Below are 20,545 nucleotides of genomic sequence, written 5' to 3' on the forward strand. Positions count from 1 at the left end.
TTGATGTTATGTGATCCAGCAATGTTTTCTTATCATTTCTTTTCTCCTCTCTTAGGTTAGAGAAAAACGCTAGTTTCACGGTCCAGAATTTCTTTGTCCAACTCAAGGAAAGACTAAATAATGTTAATTAACATAGACTCTGATGTGAACACAGAAGGCATCAATAATTGACTGATATCTACTTTTCTTGTATCCATTTCACTACTGAATATATTGATAAAAAAACAAATAATATTTTACATTGTAAGAGCTCGCACCCCCAGACAGGTTAACGTTCGGGCTTACCCTAACACAGCACTTCCTGCGGCAGCACAATAACACAACTTTAAGTGTTTCTCTGATGATAGGAGACACTGATGTGTGTGTCGCTGCTGAGCTGCAGTTAAACGATGTAATGAGTGTTTCCTGATCAGCAGCAGCAGCAGCAGCAGCAGCAGCAGCAGCAGCCCCACCCTGCAGGGTAAATTACTGCTCCCATAATTACTGACTGCACACCTCCTCCTTAGAAAGCTGACGAGTCCTTAATGTGCAGTGTGGGAGGTGTTGCAGGATCATTACAGGCTCATAAGTACAGAGGAGGTTGTTATTTTGGAGCCATGTGTCTGGCTCAAAGGCACTGTGGTGGAGCCGCAGTACTGCTGAGTAACACTGACACACGGAAAAAGATTTTACACAGGGTACACTTTTTACTCTGATAATGCACGAGTCACCAACAGTCTGCAGCCGCGTTAGCAGCTCTGTAACGAGTGGAAAACCCAATATCATGACCTTATGTTTCACCAAAATAAATAAGGGCTGCAACAGTACCACTTTCACATTTGTCAAAGCTTTAAAACTATTGATGCTTGTAAAGTGTGTTTGTTTGAAATGTATTATATCATTTTTTAAAAACAATACATTTTGCAGCCCTTGTTCCAACGCAGTTTCCCCCCCCAAGCACTGAAGTCAGCAGGTACGCACTACAACAGGTGCTTTCTGTCAGACGTCTCTACATGTGTCACAACACGGTCAAAGGTATGTGTGTGTGTGTGTGTGTGTGTGTGTGTATATATATACCTGTAGGGCGCTGTTCAGGAAGCAGCTGTTCTGTCCTGGTTCGTTGCTCAGCCCTTTACTGGGAGCGATGGACGTCATGCTGCGAGGCGTCTGCATCCCCTGCATCCCACCACCGGTAACACCTCCAACACCAGCGGCACTAACTCCACTTCCACCGCCTCCACCAGACGCAAAATAGTTCCTCTTCCACGACATTTTCCCTGCTCTCTCTTCTACTTCACGCTCTTCTCTCGGCCTCGCTCCCTGCAGGAGTCAACTTCCTGCTGTCGGTTCTCGTGTCGCCATTTCCTCCAACCGTGGAGAGGACAGTTTAAAATATGATGCAGACTCCCAGGGAAAAAGATCCAAAAATACGAATTAATTCCTCAGGTAAAAATGTAGGCTTTAACTAATCCGCAGTATCGCAGGTTACAGCTCCAGTCCTCTGTTGTAAATTGGGAAAATTATAATTATCCTCAGTGTGAAATGTCAGTGGTTAATATTCCAGAAGGTGCTTTATCCTCAGAGTGTTTCCAGGATCAGTTCCTCGGCGTGCTGCAGGTACGATGACCTTTTCCCTGCTTTCAGACGCCAACACGTGCAGCTGAGCCGTGACTGCAACTCATCCTCACAGGATCAGGAAGGATCTGCAGGAGAAGAGGAGGAAGAGGAGGAGAAGGAGGAAGAGGTAGAAGAATAGAAGGAAGGAAAAGGGAAGTAGAGAGGATGTGAATAGAAGAAGGAAGGAAGGAAGGAAGGAAGGAAGGAAGGAAGGAAGGAAGGAAGGAAGGAAGGAAGGAAGGAAGGAAGGAAGGAAGGAAGGAAGGAAGGAAGGAAGGAAGGAAGGAAGGAAGGAAGGAGAAACAAGTTACATTTTTGCAGGTAATACATAATCAGGTTTCTGGAGTATTCACCAAACATATATTTTACATTATTTATGAGCCTGCATAGAGAATAGGTACCACTTTTTCCAGCTGTATACAACAACAAGAACATTAAATTCCAATAATCTATTAATGAGACCTGGACCCATGGCTTCATGTGTCTCAAAGTCACAAAGCTCATTTAAAAAATACCTAAAACCAGCACAAAGAGTCTCAAAGTGTTATATTTATTAATGTTCCCTCATGTGCCGATGGGCGAAACAAAAGGTTTAGTGAAGGATAGCAAAATATTCAGGATTTGCCTTTTGAATTGAAAATGTTTTAAGACTTTAAAAGCTGCAAATTTGGTGTTCAAGGATAAACGTGATGTACTGTTATCATTCAATCTTGTTTTGCTGCTTAAAACGAAAAGGAAAACATTGTCAAGGGCTCATATAGATTACTTTAATCAAAGATTTAAAACCAAAGCATGCCCTGCCGTTCCCCAACTATGGGGGCATGCAACCTGTAAATAAGAATAAAATAATGACAGAGAATAACTTTTTAAGTACATCAAGAATAAAGCTTCAGCTTCTGCACTCTTGAGCGTTGTGTGTGTGAGATCAATGGCTGTTTACTTAGACAGGATCAGTTTCTGTATGACTCGGGGGATTAGGGTTTAGGGTTAGTAAAAGTCTGATTTAAATGAATTCAGAAAAACGATCACAGCATGAAAACATGATTCATGCCAACATTTTGCATGAACACAAAATTATAAAATGATAACAGACTTTTTCTAAAGCTGTCAACCCGGCTCAACTCCCAGGATGCTTTGTAAACATCAAGGACTGAGAGTCAGACGCTTTCACAACTTTTCAAATTTCGAACTTGGGGATTTAACCTAATTCTTTGTAAAAAATAAATAAGTATGTCATGCATGAATCAACAGAGAGAGAGAGAGAGAGAGAGAGAGAGAGAGAAGTAAGAAAGTTGTTTGTGGGGGTGTGTGTGGGTGGGTGTGTGTGTAAGGGAGGTAAACTGGCGGTCAGAGCAGAGGGAGGTGAGGAGGGATTAGCCTGATCAGACTGTCTGCACAGGATTAGACTGTCTGTGTGTGTGTGTGTGTGTGTGTGTGTGTGTGTGTGTGTGTGTGTGTGTGTGTGTGTGTGTGTGTGTGTGTGTGTTTGTGGGGGGGGGGTCTTCTTGTTAATTGCAGCAGCTCTGTAGTTTAAAGCAGCAGGAGAGTACCTGAGAGAGAGGACTTTAATGTGTTTTATTTGCTGTTGTTTGTTAGTTTTCAGTGTCAACAACAACAAACAGATCATCAACAGGAAGTGGAACACTATCAGAGTCAAGAACAAGGTTTAAAATGCTTCTGTAGACTCAACTTTTCTCCTCAGTTATTTAATGAATTTATCGGGGGGGTTTCCTGGATAAGTTGACCGACCATCAATCCAGAGTCATAAAATATTGTGAAATGTGTCACGTACTAAAAAAAGTTAAACCAAAAAAATGCTGCGGACTGAGTAAAAACGAGACATTTATTACTTTATTCTCATCTCACAATAAAGGGTTTTTGTCTGAGTTTGGATCCTGGCGTAGAAAGGGTTAAAGGAGACAAAAGGTCTTGATGACATTTATGAAGCGTGGAGAAGCTGTTTCCAGCTGCCTGTGAGGAGGAAAAACGTCTTTCTCCTGAAAGCTTTCAGCTTTTTATAGCCTATAGAAACACATCAGGGTCCCAAGGTCGAATCAACACCAGTGAAATGTTAATTAGGGGGAATAGAAGTGTGATATTCAGACCAAAAGAGAGACAGTTAGGGGCTTATGGAGCCAGCAGGATTAGATGAATGGACCCTGGTGACATTCACACTGAATAACACTAACATATTCATTTCCTCCTAAGATAGTGACGTTCATAGTTAATAAATGTTGTGGGTTTTTTGGCACTTTAAATTGAAGGAGAAAAAAGCGTAGCTCGCAGCACACTGACCAATCAGAGTGTCAGGATTAGTTCCTCTCCTGGTGAGCACTGAGGCTCATTTTGTACAAAATTGGTTATATAACAAAACTGGTCTACAGACACACACAAACTGTGCTATAATCACCTCTAATACGCCAGGCTGGATCAGCGCCGCTCTGTGCAGCCGCTCTGCGGACAACAGACACTGGGATTCTTACGGGAATGTTAAGATTTTACCGAGAACACTGGGATACTACTGGGAACACTTGGATAAAGCCATAAGATAGGCCGACAGATAGACAAGCCGACAGGCCGACAGACAGACAGACATACAGACAGACAGAGTACTGTTTGATCAAAAACGGTCCATACCACCATACCATACAAGAGGTCACCTGCTCAGGAAAACCAATAACACACACACATTCACACAGCTGTGGCCATGCAATCAGGAGCCACTTGGGCTTCAGATTCAACATGTTGATTTCAATGGCTGGGTATGAAATCACCGACCTTACAATTGGTGGAAGACCAATCTAACTCACAGCTACAGTTGCCCATAAAAGGCAAATGCATCCATATTTACCTGCTCTGGAAATGAAGGATTCATATTGAATCCATGTTCAATCCTCACCCAGCACTGCAGGAGCTTCTGCATTTAACCTATCCTAGCATTCATCTTTGTATACTCGTTTTTATTTAGTAAAGAACCTGGTACATCCTGAGGTAATGAGTGTCGACTAAGAGGGGCCACCAGTCAATACTGTGAACTCGGTCCGATCGGGAACTATAACGAGCAACTGTCCGGTTCGCAAGTCCTGTCAAACTGAGATGAGATTTTTGTTATACAACAACTAGAAACATTGTGTTCTACACTATTAAGTAATGTAGGGCCCTGTTGTAGGGCAAGCTGTGATAACACTACCAGGACGACAGACAGAGTGTTTGGGACGCCGTAAAGTCACTATCAGGCCTCTTTAATGTTTGGTATTCAAACTCAAAAAAGAAGGATTTGAGTTTTCCTGCAGCACATCCAGCAGCCTGTTTATCCCATCACATGCACATCAATATCTCTAAAAATGAAGTGTGTGTGATGGAGCAAACACTCAATAGTGAGAGGTGATGGCGGATTATCCTAAAGAGAGAAAATTAGGTCATTTAGCCTTTGCTGCCTGGACATGAATTGAAGAATAAATCCCCCTATTTTTGTTTCCTAAGGATTTTAAATGAAATCACATTTATTCCACAAGAGCATCTCTAGAGTGAAATATTTTCTAAGAAGCTTTCTGGGCACAGGAAGAGAAGCTGACCTCGTTGGCAGTGAGTCGGGGGGTAAGATTTGGGGCCTAATGACGAAAAAAAAAAGGAAAGCTCATGAATATACAGCCGTCCTTCACAGCTGCATCCAAAATAACTTGGAGAATTTGGGAATGTGGAGCACATCAAAATCATCTCTTCCACCGAGTGAAAGGAGGAACCAGTATCGTGTCGTTTTGCTCAGAGACGTCTGCAGTCTGCTCTTTCTACATAAACAGAATCAGGCTGAAACTAAAAAAAATATCATGCTATACTAGAGCCAGATTTAACTGTTGAAGAAGCTTAAGACTTATGATTTTCACATCACAGTTGCCGTTAAATCCTTAAATCAGTGAAAACAAATCACAAAGTCAATATGGAGGTAACCAGAGACTAAGCTAAATATTTATACTGTGATACTGTGTATTAGGGATGTTCAGTAGCCGATACCAATGCCAGTAAACTTCCATAATTCTGTGCAGAAATAAGTCATAAAAAAACACTTAAATCTGGAGTTTTGTGTAATTCTTAAACAAATCTCCTAATAAGGGAGATAATAACTAAATGCATCTTTAAAATGCTCTTACATCTTCTTAATTAGCGGTAAAAAATAATAATAATAATAAATAAAGTGAAAACTATTGAAATTGGTTAATTTCGCTGAAGACCAAGTAACGCAAAAAATAAAAATGCAAAAATTGGTTTGATTATTTGATGATTTTAAAGAAAGAAATAGATGAAGAATTGTAGGATTGAAATATAATTACTTCCACATTTTGTAACTACACATTTAAAATGTATTTCTTAGTAGAAAACCCAAATATCTTTCAAATGTGAATTTTCAAACCTCTAAAATTCAGTTTTTTTTCCTCATTGTTTAGAGCCTGAGAGTTGTTTCCTCTGCATCACCTCCCCTGTTGTGAAAGCATTGTTCTAATTTACTTTCCCCACATTCCTCCAGCAGCAGCTTCCACCAGTGGAGTGAATAACCAGTAAATCATGCAGACTGGGAGGAGCTCCTCCTCCTGCTTTCAACACATTATTTTCCCATGAATACTGCTGAATAATGTGCCTTTAATTTAAAGCGCAGCGTCTGCACGACACTATCTCACATGTAATGCATCACTCTATTCATTTCAAAGTCTGTGCATTAATGCTCCTGCCGCCAGAGCTACATATGCTTTTAAACTCTCTGCTGTTTTTGTCATGCAAACCCAAACTTGTACTGATGATTGATGTTGTAACACTACAACTAACAATTTTCGGTTACCAAGTCCGAGTCTCAACCCACAGCAGAACTGAGTCTCCACACAGGAATGAGCATCTCATTCTACCACCAAAGTTACTTTGCTAAAGAATATATACAAGCATAGGTGGGAAAAGTACTCAGATCTTGTACTTAAGTAAAAAAAGAACTACCAGAGTGTAGGAATACTTTGGTATAGGTAGAGGTAGGGCATTTAAACTGTTACTGAAGTCAAAGTAAAATAGAATTAGCATCAAAATATACTTAAAGTAACAAATATATTAGATGTTTTGGATTATAATTATTGATGCATTTCAAAGCTAGTAAATATGCAGTTAGTTTGTATACTGCAGGGTAGCAGTCAAAATACTATAGTTTTTTATACATCACATTATTAATCCAAATGTGCAGACTAACTACATATATAAATAAATATAGTGAAGTCAAAGTATAATATTTACCAAAGTAGCAAAACAGTTCAGTACTCAAGTAAGCTACAAGTCTCTCAGAATTGAGTAAATGTACTTAGTTACTTTCCACCACTGTCTATAAGTTACTTTTACACACCCATATGAACCATCCTTCAGTTCGGCAGGGGTAAGACCTACCTCACAGCACTTTTCCTGAACAATATGAGTCACTTTAAAACTACCCTACATTGCCTGTCATCCCTACGTCCGAAACAGTGATGAACACCCGGGGCTAAATGAGTTTGGACTTCAGATTTCGTTCAAAAACAATGACGCTTGTGCAGAATGAAATATAAAAGGCTAAATTACCTTATAATTGCTGAAAAAGCAAAGAGTCTCTAAAACCTGCTGTTTTTTAACGGAGTCTGGCGCAGAAGGTGCTCGATCTACGCAGAAAGAACAGGGGCTGCATTACATCACTTCCAGCAAACTTCAAGGCGAACAATGAAGGCAGGAGAACATCCCAAATCCGGTTTAACCCGAATATTTTATCGTTTCTTTAAGATAAAAAGACAAAAACGGCTAATTCGGTTTGTGTTTTGGTCACTACGGGCTCCGTGTTTGTAACCGACAGCGTAGTATTAGCTAACGCCGGTTGGATGAGAGGAGTAACGGCTGCTAATTTTCAAATCTACCCACAGAAAGGAAAACAAAACATGGCGGTTTGACAAGCGGCTCACCTGTGAGTTGTACCCCGGAGAAGAAGCATGAATCTCGGCTGCCCTGAGGACGGTTGGTCGGGAGAAGCGGCGGTTATTGTGTTTAAAGCGGCAGCACGGAGGAGGAGGGGGAGGGGCTACTACCTGCAGCGATGGGCGCAAGCACGAGCGCGTGCGTGTGTGTCAACATGTGAGCGCGCGCGTGTGTGTGTGTGTGCGTTAGTTTCATACATTAAACTGCATTAAAGTATTCAGATACTTCACTTAAGTGGTAACTAGAAATACTTACATAGTCTTGAATTCAAAAGGTTAGGTTGCCTTTACATATAGATAAGTTATCAGCAAAATGTACTTAAAGTGAAATAAATAAATAATAGTTATTCTTATTCTTATCAATTGTTATTATTACATGAGTTTGGGTGCACTGATGAAGAGATAACATCAGAAATCACCAGTGTTAAAAATAAAGTCACTAAGGAGTTAACCTGTGAGCTGAAGTTGTGCTTTAACAGCAAAGTGTGTGTGTGTGTGTGTGTGTGTGTGTGTGTGTGTGTGTGTGTGTGTGTGTGTGTGTGTGTGTGTGTGTGTGTGTATTGATCAGGGTATTGATCACATTAGGAACAGCCCACCGCAGCCTGCCACAACACACCCTGAGAGGACTCTATATCTAATCAACGTGTTTATTATAATGAACCTCTAAATTATACATATTATACACAAAATGTCATTCACATTTATTCACAGGTTAAGTATTCAGAAAATATTTGATTCTCACTTATCAAAGGACTACTTCAACCACTAATTACCATTTATATTTAAATGACTACCCCTATGTCACCTTTAATTGCCTCCATTTCAACCCTACTATTTGAAAGATTAAAACATAAACAGTCTCAGGCTTTTGCATGCTTACTTTAGTTAACATTAGCCCATAAATCCAGTATGAATAAAACTCACATTATGCTGTGTCTTCATACAGCTACAGAAGGAGTTTAATTAGCAAACTACTTACAAATTATGCTTTAATCAGAGCTCTAACAGTGAGACACACAGCAATGGACATGTTTTAGCTTCCTGTCTTTTCCTCTTACATTTAATTTATTAATGCTTATCATTTAGTATGCATAATCAAATGTCTTTATAAAATATAGATGTTCTCCCACTATTGCCACATCCAGCACTGTTTATAAAAACACAGCATAAACATGAAATGGCATGCAGTCAAAGTGTGGTTAAAAATGAATGCATGCTGTTTAATGAAATGTAAGACAACATGAAGACGCAGTTTGTTTCATGTTGAGCTTCACAGAGTGTTTGGGTGGAGAAAAGATCTGAACCACAAACATTCCTCAGCCTGGTTTCTGTTAAACTGGGCTAAAGTTGGCTTTACAGACAGACTCCACACTTATTATTATTTATATTATAGCTAAAGAAACATTTCTCTAGCTGGTAGAGTCAGGTTACATGTATTTGGTCAGAAAACATTTAGTTTTGATGTAATTCTTGTCAGATGTTTTAAGGAAAAAATATAATGTTTTGACATCTGAAAATACATATTTTAGGCTGTATGTCTACATCCATGCTCTCCACTTGTGATCCACAGATTAAATTACAGATTATCAATTTTATCGTGGGCTTAAAAGATAAAAGCCGCATGCATTGGGTCAACAGCTACCAGGAAGTCTAGCATATCGGGCAGTCTATGTGGCAATGCATCATGTTTTCTTCATTTAAATGCAACCCTAAATGTGGCATTAAAACCATCCTGTTTTCTCCACTGGAAGAGCACCAAAGATGGCACTGCATCACTTTTTAAGTTTTTATTGCAGATTAAAACACACGCAGCAGCATCTCTCACAGTTTCCAGCAAAGGGAAAAGGTTTGGCTCATTTATACTTCCCGGTGAGAGTTTCCAGCGCAGTGTGACAGAAACATGACGTGGTGACGTTTATCACTGTGCAGGAGCAGGTCTGAGTAAACAGACGTTATCTGGTAAAGTCAACAGTACTCTATAAAAAATACCTGTGCAAATACAAGTTTGTCCTGAGGGTGGCGCTACAGAAAAGATCAGGAGGCCATCATAGTTATTATTCAGGTCTATTAAGCAAACAGTCGAATTAAACAATCAATTTTCATTCAATTGTATGAGACAAGGGTATGAATTAATAAGTTCCTCGTTATTCTGAACACAAATCAAACATTTCCTGTTTAATAATAAGATTAAGGCTTATAAATACTTAATATTGGGTAGTTAAGACACGTCGATACAGAAGTTTTCAGTGAGGTGTATCATTGAATCCCGCTTAATGTTTTTTTGATGGTTATATAACATACAATTTGCACTCACTGGCACTCAGAAACAAAGAGACACTGTCTGTGTGTGTGTGTGTGTGTGTGTGTGTGTGTGTGTGTGTGTGTGTGTGTGTGTGTGTGTGTGTGTGTGTGTGTGTGTGTGTGTGTGTGTGTGTGTGTGTGTGTGTGTGTGTGTACCAGTTCAACCCTGCTGCGTTTCCAAAGACTGTTGAAAACAATAAACAACTCTAATGATGAGAATATTTCGACCCCTATGGAGGACATGTTTACATCCTTACAGTGAATCAGGATACAAGTACACAAATACTTTAGTAAAATGTATCATCACTAACACTTTTGATGTATCGTGTTTATGAGTTATTATTCTTAGAGAATAAGAGAAGCTGTTAGAGAATCATAGTGCAGTAAAAATTAGTATTCTGATTCTGAAGTACAAAATGGAACTTTTTTACTCAAGTAGAGTACAAGTACCACACATTTACATTTAGGCACAGTACTTGGATTGGTTTGAGGTACTTGAGTATTTCAATGTTATGCTACTTTATACTTCCACTCTATTACATTACAGGGAAATATTGTATTTTTACTGATATGTTTATCTGACATCTAACATTAGTAACTAAATACAGATTCTAAATACAAAAGGTGAAAATGGAAGTTGTAAAAATGTCTAAATCCCGTCAAAATAATGTTTCGTTAACCTTTGTGTCAAAAGGTGCTACGGTGACAATATAAACATTTTTAAATGTCCTGCTAATACGTAATTGAGTCCACACATAACAATGTTAGCCTGTGGAACACATGACTTGTAGGTTTGAACACAGATATTACGTTAGGTAAATGTCTAACTACTTTAATTTCATATCACGTGACCTTTTACAAGAGACACCTGTTACCTGTGATCCGTCTCATTTTATTGCACTAATGGTTAAATACTAAAAGTGCCATGTGACACCATGCATATATGAGACAGTTTGTGTGTGTGTGTGTGTGTGTGTGTGTGTGTGTGTGTGTGTGTGTGTGTGTGTGTGTGTGTGTGTGTGTGTGTGTGTGTGTGTGTGTGTGTGTGTGTGTGTGTGTTATCTTCACTATGTCCACTTCCGGCATGACATCACCCTCTGCATTACACCTGTACTGTTTGCTTTTCCAGTCATATGATGGTACCACACACACACACACACACACACACACACACACACACACACACACACACACACACACACACAGAAAGTAAATAAGTGCATTTACTTTAGATTCATGGCAGTGTGTAAAGTAAATAACTAAAATAAGCCCAACTTTCACCAGCGGCTACTTTGTGTTCTACCTCTGCTTATTATTTTAACTTCTAGATTATCTTTAAAACCCAATGATTTGTGCTCGCTTAGCACCGACAAATACAATTGTTGAGTAAAACATTAGTGTCAGAGATGCTAGCAAAGTGAGAGTCAAACATGGAGGACAGAAATGATCCAGGACTGCAAGAACAAAAGCTTAAAATGCAGCAAAAGCAGCAAGATGTTTTAAATAATCCAGAATAAATGCAGCTTCCCAAAACAAATAAACATGCAGAGTCTGCTTGATCCAAAGAAATACAGCAAACCAAAAACAGGGAGGGACGTCTAACTGGAGCCAAACTGACCACGAAACCAGCGTGCAGCTGCAGAGAATACTGTCTGCTGGATGTTTTTACATATATAATGAGAGGTGGAAGAAGCCAGATCCTTTACTCATGCTAACAGCACATTGGGGAAATACTCCAGTGACATGCTGTAGTGTGTGTTTTACAAGTTAAGGCCCTGCTTTTGAAAGGGCAACTTAAGTAAGTAACATAGTGACATCACTACGTTACACTCGCGCTTCTATTGGCTAGTTCTCCGAAACATTTTACGTGATAGGCTAAGGGGCGGGACATCTTCAAGTGGTGGACCAATCACAAGAGAGTCGGCCAGTTAACCAATCAGAGCAGACTGGGCTCTAGTTTCAGACAGAGGGTGAAAAGAGGTGCTGCAGCACAGACAGTATGAGAAACATAAAGAGCTTTTTGAACATTAAAGCATGGAGACATGTCCCAGGAGAGGAACTAAATACTGATATGAACCTGAAAATGACCAGAATAGGGCTACTTTAAAATTAGCAGATTTTTGAATGGAGTTTGGTGAGAGTGAGCAGCCACAGATGCACCAAAAGAAAAGTGTCTCTTGGTGTTTTATATATAAAAAGTCTATGTTTTTTGGGAGGGTTTTTTTAACATACAAAGAGACAACAAACACATCTTAAGGAACATCTATACACACAGAACTCACAAGGAAGCCTGAACTGGAAGAAACGTGACACATAATATCTTCTATGTATTGCACACAATCGGAAAAGTGAAAATTAGCACATTTTTAAATGGAGTTTGGTGTCCATGTGGGGGATAGAGAATAAACGCTAATCACTCACCTTGATAAGCAGCAGTAGTCAAATGCCTCGTTCTCCTCCTCCTCCTCTTTCTCCTTATACTCCTCTTCCTCGGGGGACAAACAGCAGTGATGAAGCACCTCCTCCTTTTTTATCTCTGTTCACGCTTCTCTCTGTACAGCCAGCCGTCTCCCAGGTGACTCAGACACGAAATGACATCATCTCTGTCAGCACACACACCTGTTTCCTCACTAAGCGCCTCCCCTCTTTGATTCGCGCCCCCTTTTTACTCCAATGCACTTCCTGGTTTTCTTAAAGGGGAAGCATCCGTAAGCCTGAAGCCATGTCCTGTGTGAGTTTAAAGAAAGTATTAATACTATGTCACTTTTAAATACTAAAATAAATGATAAATACTGTCAAATTGTATACGTAAATATTTAGGAAGAACTATTTTATACAATACTTATTTTCTTTATTATTAATGAATTATTATTATTACTTATCTTTATTTTTTAAATTAAATTTTGAGAAGGAATTTGATTGAATGTTTTAAAATAAGGAAACAAATAGAAATAAGAATTATGAAAAATCTCTAATATTATGTATTTATTTAACATAAATATTATTTTCATTGGCGTGAATCAATATGTGTTTTTGTAGTTCAAATACTATATTAAGACTATTTCACTTAGTCAAATGAAATGACAAAAGGTCAACTTTAATATATACTTTCTTTTAATTTCATGTGTATTCATTAAATTAATTGTCTTTACTTCCATTTTCTTGTAATTAAAATATTGAATATGAATGAGTATTCTGTAGTAATGGTCATGGCTGGTCTTAGTTATTAAAAATAATATGTTTATGTTTCAAAGGCGTTATCTTAATGCTGTGTGTCCTTAACTCACCTCAAAATCAGAGGTATAAAACATTATTTAAAAAGTGCCCTTCAGAGAGGCAGCTGATGAATACATTTTCCCACACAGGATTCTCCCATCAAAATGTCTTTGTTCAATAATAGGGGCACACACACACACACACGCACACGCACACACACACACACATAGCGTGGGAACTGAGTGTCAGTATGTAACGTTTTATTCATTTGCTAATTTTACACAACAATGCAACAATACACACTCTCATTAGGAATGCAGAGCCTCACACACGCACGCACACACACAAGGGCACACACACACACATAGAGGGAACAAGAGAGAAATGCAGACTGTTTTTCTGTAAAACACTGGATCCTACAATTCATAATTATTTATTTTAATAAATAGTATTTTTTTGTTTTGAATGACTTATTCGATGTATTGATAATTAGAAGTTTTATCAATGTGTGTTTTGTTTCAAATGTTGGTCATTTGACATCATGTTTCTATATGGATAAATAACTTGTGTTAGTTTTTAATGAGGCTATATAATACAAAGAAATACATCCCCTAATGCAAAGAAGCAGGCTCAAACTAAAGGTTGTCTCATCTACATTTTAAATAGCCAAATATTATTTCTATAGTACAAACTACACATTAATATAACAGTCAAACTGAAAATACATTATGTTTATGTACTTAAGACACACTTAAATATTATAATAATTATTATTATTATTAATTTATATAATATTTTTTATTTTATACATTTAGATTAATCCTTCAGGTTAATTCATTTTCACCTTTGAAAAGTGTTCTTTAAAATATATAACATTTTCAAAATAAACCCCCTATATTCACTTGATTAGAGTACCAAAGTACAAATGTAAGGTTGATTGATGAATTGATTTTTGTTATTATTGTATCTTGTTTAAATAAAATGTCCAGCAAAAATAGGCTGACCAGACATTATTATGAAGAAAAAAAGAGACAGAAATCCAACAAAAATGACTTCTGCTGAAGTAGCCAGATCATTTACTGCCCAGTATTTTTTGTAACTTGAACAGTTCATAGATAACATTCATACCTTTTTCAAACATGTATATCTTTCTGAAACACTTTGCCTTGTGTTCTTTCACAATGACAAAACTAAAGTGGTAAAATCTTTTTAAAAGAGAAGGAAAAGTTCAGGTTTGTCTCTGCAGGTTTGTCTTCTTAACCCATGTCCAATTCATGTCCATGTCCAGATCCCGGTCCTAGTCGAAGCTCTGCAGGACCGGCTCATGCCCCGTCTCCTGGAGGAAGCGCAGCAGGTCTTCAGGTCGCAGCCCCATGGTGGCGCTGTTGGTCATGGGGTGGAAGAAGACCCTCTCGTGGCCTCCCTCCATCAGGTCCTGGTCCAGGACCAACTTCACACTTTGGTCCCGGTCGAAGAGCAGAGCGAGGGCCGTCGCACATCCCTGACCCACCTGAGAGGAAACCAAGACAGGTAGTAAAGAGCTGGGTTATCAGCATGCTGGGATTTCTAACATCAATACAATATCTGAATAATACTCAGTACCAAAGAAGAAAGTGGACTCAACGATGATGTCATACAAAGTTAAAGGTATTATTTTTACTATATTCATTTGTCGACTCACCTTGAGTTTCTCCAACATGATCGCCTCGTCTGCAAAGCGTAGGTTGCCGCTGCCAACTCCCAGCTTCTTGGCGAGGTCATTGAGGTTGACCTGCAGAGGAACAGAGAGGATTATGGGATGTGTTGGAGGATAGTCTTCCTGTAGGAGTGTGTGAGTGATGTTACCTGGCGGTCGTGGCGGGCCGACACCAGCCACAGGCCTTTCTTCTTCTTGTCCTTCAGGAAGAGGTTCTTAGTGACGGCTCCGCTCACTTCCTGCAGGTGAGGCATCATCTCCTCCACCGTGAACACCTGGGTAGGCGGTTAACAATCATTTAATATGCTTTAACAATGTATTAAGACATTGAAATATTCATTCAAGAAGTTTAAATACATTTACAATTCAAGCACTATTATTATTTTAACAATGCATTAGGATGTTATGGATGAGATGTGAGCAATTGTATTTATTTTTATTTGGATGTTTTCGGGCAAAATTATTAAGGGAATTTCTGAGTTATTTGTTTTAAGTCTCAAATTATGACGAAATAATTATTTTAAATCATAAGGAAACAGTATGAGAGCTACAAAGTCAGACCAAAGTGTATATTGCTGGGGGACAAATAAACGTATCTGTGTGGAAAACTTCAGTCTAACCCTATAGTTCTTGACATGTGAAGCTGCACGACAGAGATAAATGAGGCGTTAGCGCCCCCTACAGGCTGCATCCATTTAATGCAGCATAAATATAAACTACTTCTCAAAACAATGAAATCGAGGGCTGCACAGCAATCTACCCAGATCCACAAGGGGGAATGACTTTCAACACAGATTCCTTTCAAAACAGTATAGTGTTTTTGTTTATCGCACGTACAAACAAATGATGACAGGAACAAACACTTACACTGTTTTAGCAAAGACTTATCTGATGCTAAATTCGGCATACAAGGTGACGTTTTCAGCATGTTATTCCAGACTACGCTCAAAAAGGCAGTGCTTTTAAGTTTTTTAACCATTGTGCACAAATAAATAACTGAAGGAACATTGATTTTACACTGTAACAGGAAGGACTGATCGATGTTCAATTCGCATACAAAAAAGCGAAATAGTGCAGGTAGATTATTTTTAAAGAGCAGAAACTGACAAACCAGACTACTTTAAATATATAACAGTTTTTAGCTTAGCTTTATCACTTCACACAATAACAGTATTATTGGGGCAAATAATCACATGATTTCAGCTTGGATTTATCTATTGGCAAATTCGGCATACAATTAGAAGGCAATGCATTTATTAGTTTACTTCAAATGACAACTTTTAAATGCGTCCACGTGTCAAAAGGCAATGTATTGAAGGGTAAACACACCACTCTCAGAGCTAAACCTATAATACAGGAAGCGACATTAAAGGTATTGGATAACGCCGAATAGAGCTATGCATTATAACGACTCATGCAGGGTCTTTGAATATATGTCAAAACGTTAAAATTGTTTATTGTAGGCAAAGATTCTGATAATGAGCAGTATTTTTAATGGAATTCAATGGTGTTTTGTTCTAGTGTGGAATATTCATTTTGGCTTTTACCGGTGGGTGCTCCACGCAGCAGGTCTGGATGTCTAAAGTCTGCAGGTATTTCTCCAGCTCTGCTCGCAAATCTTCTGACATCTTTATTAAAGGTGTTTTGAAAATCTATAAAGAGATATGGGATAGCCGTCAATGGACAGAAACAGCTGTCCAAAAGCACACCGAAGAAGAAGAACTTCTTCTACTGTGTGCTGCTATCTTTACTGCTGCTCTACTGCCGTCTTCTGGAGACTGTTTGGTCCTCCAAGTTTCAAAAATGTTATTTTCCTAATTATTATAGATAGTTATTAACTTCAAATTAGAGTCAATTTTTATTGAAAATCTTAAAAAATAGGAATAATAATTAACTTTATTTTTAAACCCTCTTTTAAATGAAAACTGTAGCAAAAAGCGTTTTAAAATAAAGCATAATACACATAAAACATGGATATAATGCTATAGTTAATGGAGGGTAAAATAAAGATTAAAAATATATATATAAATACAATGAAAAGCATTAATAGAAAGCATAAATATAAAAAATACTAAACATGTTTAATATTATAAGAATAAGTGTAAATTAAATTAAAACATTAATATCTACTCGTTGTCTTCAATATTTTATCCCTTATGCTATGTATGAGTTTTTCTTATACAAAATAGTAATAATAATAATAATAATAATAATAATAATAATAATAATAATAATAGATAATATTAACATCAAAATAATAATGATCCACTTTTGAATACAATTAAAAAATATATTATATTATATAGAAAATAAATCAATCCATAAAAATAAATATCCACACATTTTCTGACCTATTCTTCCTCATTACAGTGAATCAGAGAGGGTGTTTCTCTCTTGGATTTATATAAGTAAATAATGTAAAGCCCCGCTGAAGGACAGCCCACTATGACGTGAGTCCATGGATGAAGCCTTAATTCACTGACCCAGTTGAACACAGAACATAAGGTCAGATGGAACCCGACCTCGCTTAGAGAAATCAAGAATTTAAACCGGCAAGATTTGTGTTGAAGCTACTTCAAAGATTTTGTATTGATTGTATTGGCTCTGTGTTGTTTTCCTCTGCAGCTGCATTGCCTTTCAGAGCGAAGACAACAATAGGAAACAACCTTCAGAGGGAAACACTGAAAACACAATTCATGAAGTGCAGAGGAAGGAAAATTATAAAGAAAAGCAAAGAAAACCACTTTAATTTGTGTGTTTGTGTGTACACTGCAGGTTACACACTGACTGAATGGGACCAAGTCACGTTAGGTAATATGCAAAGAAAGTTTCGAGAGAAGTCAAACTCTATTCCTCCTGGTTGCTGGTTATGTTGGCTTGACAGAACTTTCAACAGTCGGACATCTCTAAGCGGTTGACCAATCACAACAGAGCCGGCCAGCTAACCAATCAGAGCAGACTGGGCTCTGGTTTCAGACAGAGGGTGAAAAGAGGTGCTGCAGCACAGGCAGGATGAGAAACATAAAGAGCTTTTTGAACATTAAAGCATGGAGACATGTCCCAGGAGAGGAATAAATACTGATATGAACCTGAAAATGAGATATCACAAACACCATATAACCACGTGGCATGTGGCATTGACATGTTTTCTGCAAATAAACGAGTTATCTTTTCTCTTTAACTTGCAGGTTTTTCAATCCAATCAAGTATGTTTTCAGGGTTAATGACTTCATTCAATGCAACAGCTTTCTATTCAAACTGAGAGATATGACCTTCAAGTGTATGTACTTTTGTGTGTGTGTGTGTGTGTGTGTGTGTGTGTGTGTGTGTGTGTGTGTGTGTGTGTATGTGTGTGTGTGTGTGTGTGTGTGTGTGTGTGTGTGTGTGTGTGTGTGTGTGTGTGTGTGTGTGTGTGTGTGTGTGTGTGTGTGTGTGCGTGCGTGTGTGCGTGTGTGCGTGCATGTCCTCTGTTTGTGTGTGCATCTTGTCCCGCCTGTCAGTCAGTCAGTGTCCTTCATTCCTCTCCATCATTTTAACTGATGATTAAAGGGACGAGGGTTGACTCTTCGGTGGCTCAATGTAGGAAGCAGCAGTGACTGAAATTCAGTTTTTTTATATGTCGCTTTTTCTTATCACTTAGTATTAGCGTTTGACAAACTCTTACGTGGGTTTGCCCCTTTTTTTAAATGTTGTTAGCCTACTTGTTTTATTTTTATTTTTCTATATGCACCGTGGGTTTGCTGCTGTAATGCTGTAAACGTTCTCTGTTGTGGGACGAATAAAGGAACTCTGATTTCTGATTTACTTTGAAATTTGGGCAACCAAATCCAATTAAACTGAGTTCAGATTAGGTTGATGTCAGAGATCAGAGATAAGATTCTCAGAGAGCTCACACACAGACACACACACACACACACAGACACACACACACACACACACACACACACACACACACACACACACACACACACACACACACACACATACGCTGCCATTATATGTTCATCAGTGAGAGCGATTGTCCTGCTCTCCTCATTCGCACTATGCAGTAGGTCAGCAGATAATCAAAGTAATGACTCCATCAGAGCACTCGTGCACTCCCACCCTCATTCAAAACCAAATAAGAGACATATTAATGAAAAACACTAACCTCTTTGCCTCATTCAACAAAAGCTTTTCAAAATAAGAGACATCTTTTTTCAACACACTGATCTGTTAGCCTCATTCAAAATAAGCGACGTCTTTATTTAATACATGGATTTGTTAGCCTCACTTAACATAAGCTTTTCAAAATAAAATACATCTTTATTTAATACATGGATTTGTTAGCCTCACTTAACATAAGCTTTTCAAAATAAAATACATCTTTATTTAATACATGGATTTGTTAGCCTCACTTAACATAAGCTTTTCAAAATAAAATACATCTTTATTTAGCACTGAGTCCTTTTATGGAAAGATACATCTTAAAGAATCACACCCTGTATAATTATTTAACCATTTGGTACGCCTATGTTTATTTATGTATATGTTAAAAGTCTTCCCAAATGTCTATAGCTTTATACTAATACAAATATATAAATGGAATTAAACCTTCAATCATTTAAACCCACAGATGGTTTATGAGCTGCTTTCATGTTTTGTACTCCATTATTTCTTTTCATTTTGAGGCGAGATACTCTCCGAAGCCCTTCTGGCTTTTTTTAATCCACCTACACAGACTGCTTTATTACATCGCCTCTTCTCTGAAGAATCACTCACCATACACACCATACACACTATTGCTCAACCCCCTGGCTCTCTTTAAGTGCAAAGAGACATTTTATTGAAACTCAATGTAAATGGAGGATTCAAATCAACGTTTAATCATCACAGAAGTACATAGCACCAGGGCTCGGAGGAACAGTCTCTTTAATCGGGTATACATATAATTCACAAAGTAAGAGCAAGTCCTTAAACACTGACAGAGCCCATTCTGCGTTCCTGTTTACTTCCTGTCTGACTTGTGTTGAATTCTCTGACGTCAAACACTTTGTCTTTCAACCTCTTTCCTTCTCTCTGTTGATCCTCCTTAGCAACAGTGATGTTATGCTTAGCAACAGTGTTATTGAGTATTAACGACCTCTGAAATGTCCAAATTGACCAATCAGACACAAGTATTCAACCAAACTCTGCAATAAGTAGGAAATAATGATACGAATCTGTGTGGTATTATTGTTATTACTGTTGTTTATTTAGATCTTCGATAAGATATCTTTAAACAGTAAAGGGTGGCAGTGGCTTAGTCTGTAAAGGCTTGGACTTGGGTCCGAAGGGTCGCCAGTTCACATCGTGATGGGACCAAAAAATGGAATGAGGAGAGGTGCCAGTTCTCTTACTGAGCCACTGCCGAGGTGCCCTTGAGCAAGGCACTGGATGCTGAAACTGCTCCCTGGCAGCCTCCCTGCTCTGCCACCTCTCCTGCATGTGTGTGGTTGCATGCATATATCCTCCCTGTGCGTAATGTGTCTGTAAGGGATGAATAAAGTGTATCTTCTTTCTTCTTTAATTTAATGTTCACCATTTCAGTTAATTTCCACCACAGCCATTTTGCAAATGTTTGTCACCAAGTTCAGTAAAATGCAGTCACACAACACAGGCATTTCACAACAAGAGACATCTTTATGAAAGACACTGTTTCGTAAGCCTCATGCAACATAGATTTTTTTGCAACAGAGCTCAGCAAAATTCTGTTGATATAATTTGACCTAATGCACCTTTACTCACA

The 20,545-nt window shown here is 38.3% G+C and overlaps 2 protein-coding genes across 5 annotated transcripts in view; both read right to left on the reverse strand.

Annotated features, from left to right (window-relative positions):
* LOC134858623 (inactive ubiquitin carboxyl-terminal hydrolase 54-like) overlaps positions 1 to 12,516 on the reverse strand; it is a 32,610-nt gene extending 20,094 nt beyond the window's left edge. For 3 of the 4 annotated variants that reach the window (XM_063874604.1, XM_063874603.1, XM_063874600.1), the window contains exons 1-2: positions 12,288 to 12,516; positions 1,057 to 1,682 (exon numbers count right to left, since the gene is read on the reverse strand). In XM_063874604.1, the coding sequence (XP_063730674.1) occupies positions 1,057 to 1,251 (195 nt within the window). In that variant the 5' untranslated portion in view covers positions 1,252 to 1,682; positions 12,288 to 12,516. Of the gene's footprint in view, positions 1 to 1,056; positions 1,683 to 7,553; positions 7,675 to 12,287 lie in introns of those variants that run through there. The other variant, XM_063874601.1, reaches the window with a different exon arrangement.
* An 806-nt stretch (positions 12,517 to 13,322) lies between these two features.
* On the reverse strand, positions 13,323 to 16,519 carry LOC134858733 (prolyl-tRNA synthetase associated domain-containing protein 1-like). Its single transcript, XM_063874804.1, has 4 exons — positions 16,326 to 16,519; positions 14,928 to 15,053; positions 14,764 to 14,853; positions 13,323 to 14,592 (listed from the first exon to the last, which is right to left on the reverse strand). Exons 1-4 carry the CDS (start codon positions 16,404 to 16,406, stop codon positions 14,380 to 14,382), a joined length of 510 nt encoding a protein of 169 aa, XP_063730874.1. The 5' UTR covers positions 16,407 to 16,519; the 3' UTR covers positions 13,323 to 14,379.
* Between the last annotated feature and the right edge of the window lie 4,026 nt (positions 16,520 to 20,545).

This window comes from Eleginops maclovinus, chromosome 22, assembly GCF_036324505.1.
Source record: "Eleginops maclovinus isolate JMC-PN-2008 ecotype Puerto Natales chromosome 22, JC_Emac_rtc_rv5, whole genome shotgun sequence".
Lineage (NCBI taxonomy): Eukaryota > Metazoa > Chordata > Actinopteri > Perciformes > Eleginopidae > Eleginops > Eleginops maclovinus.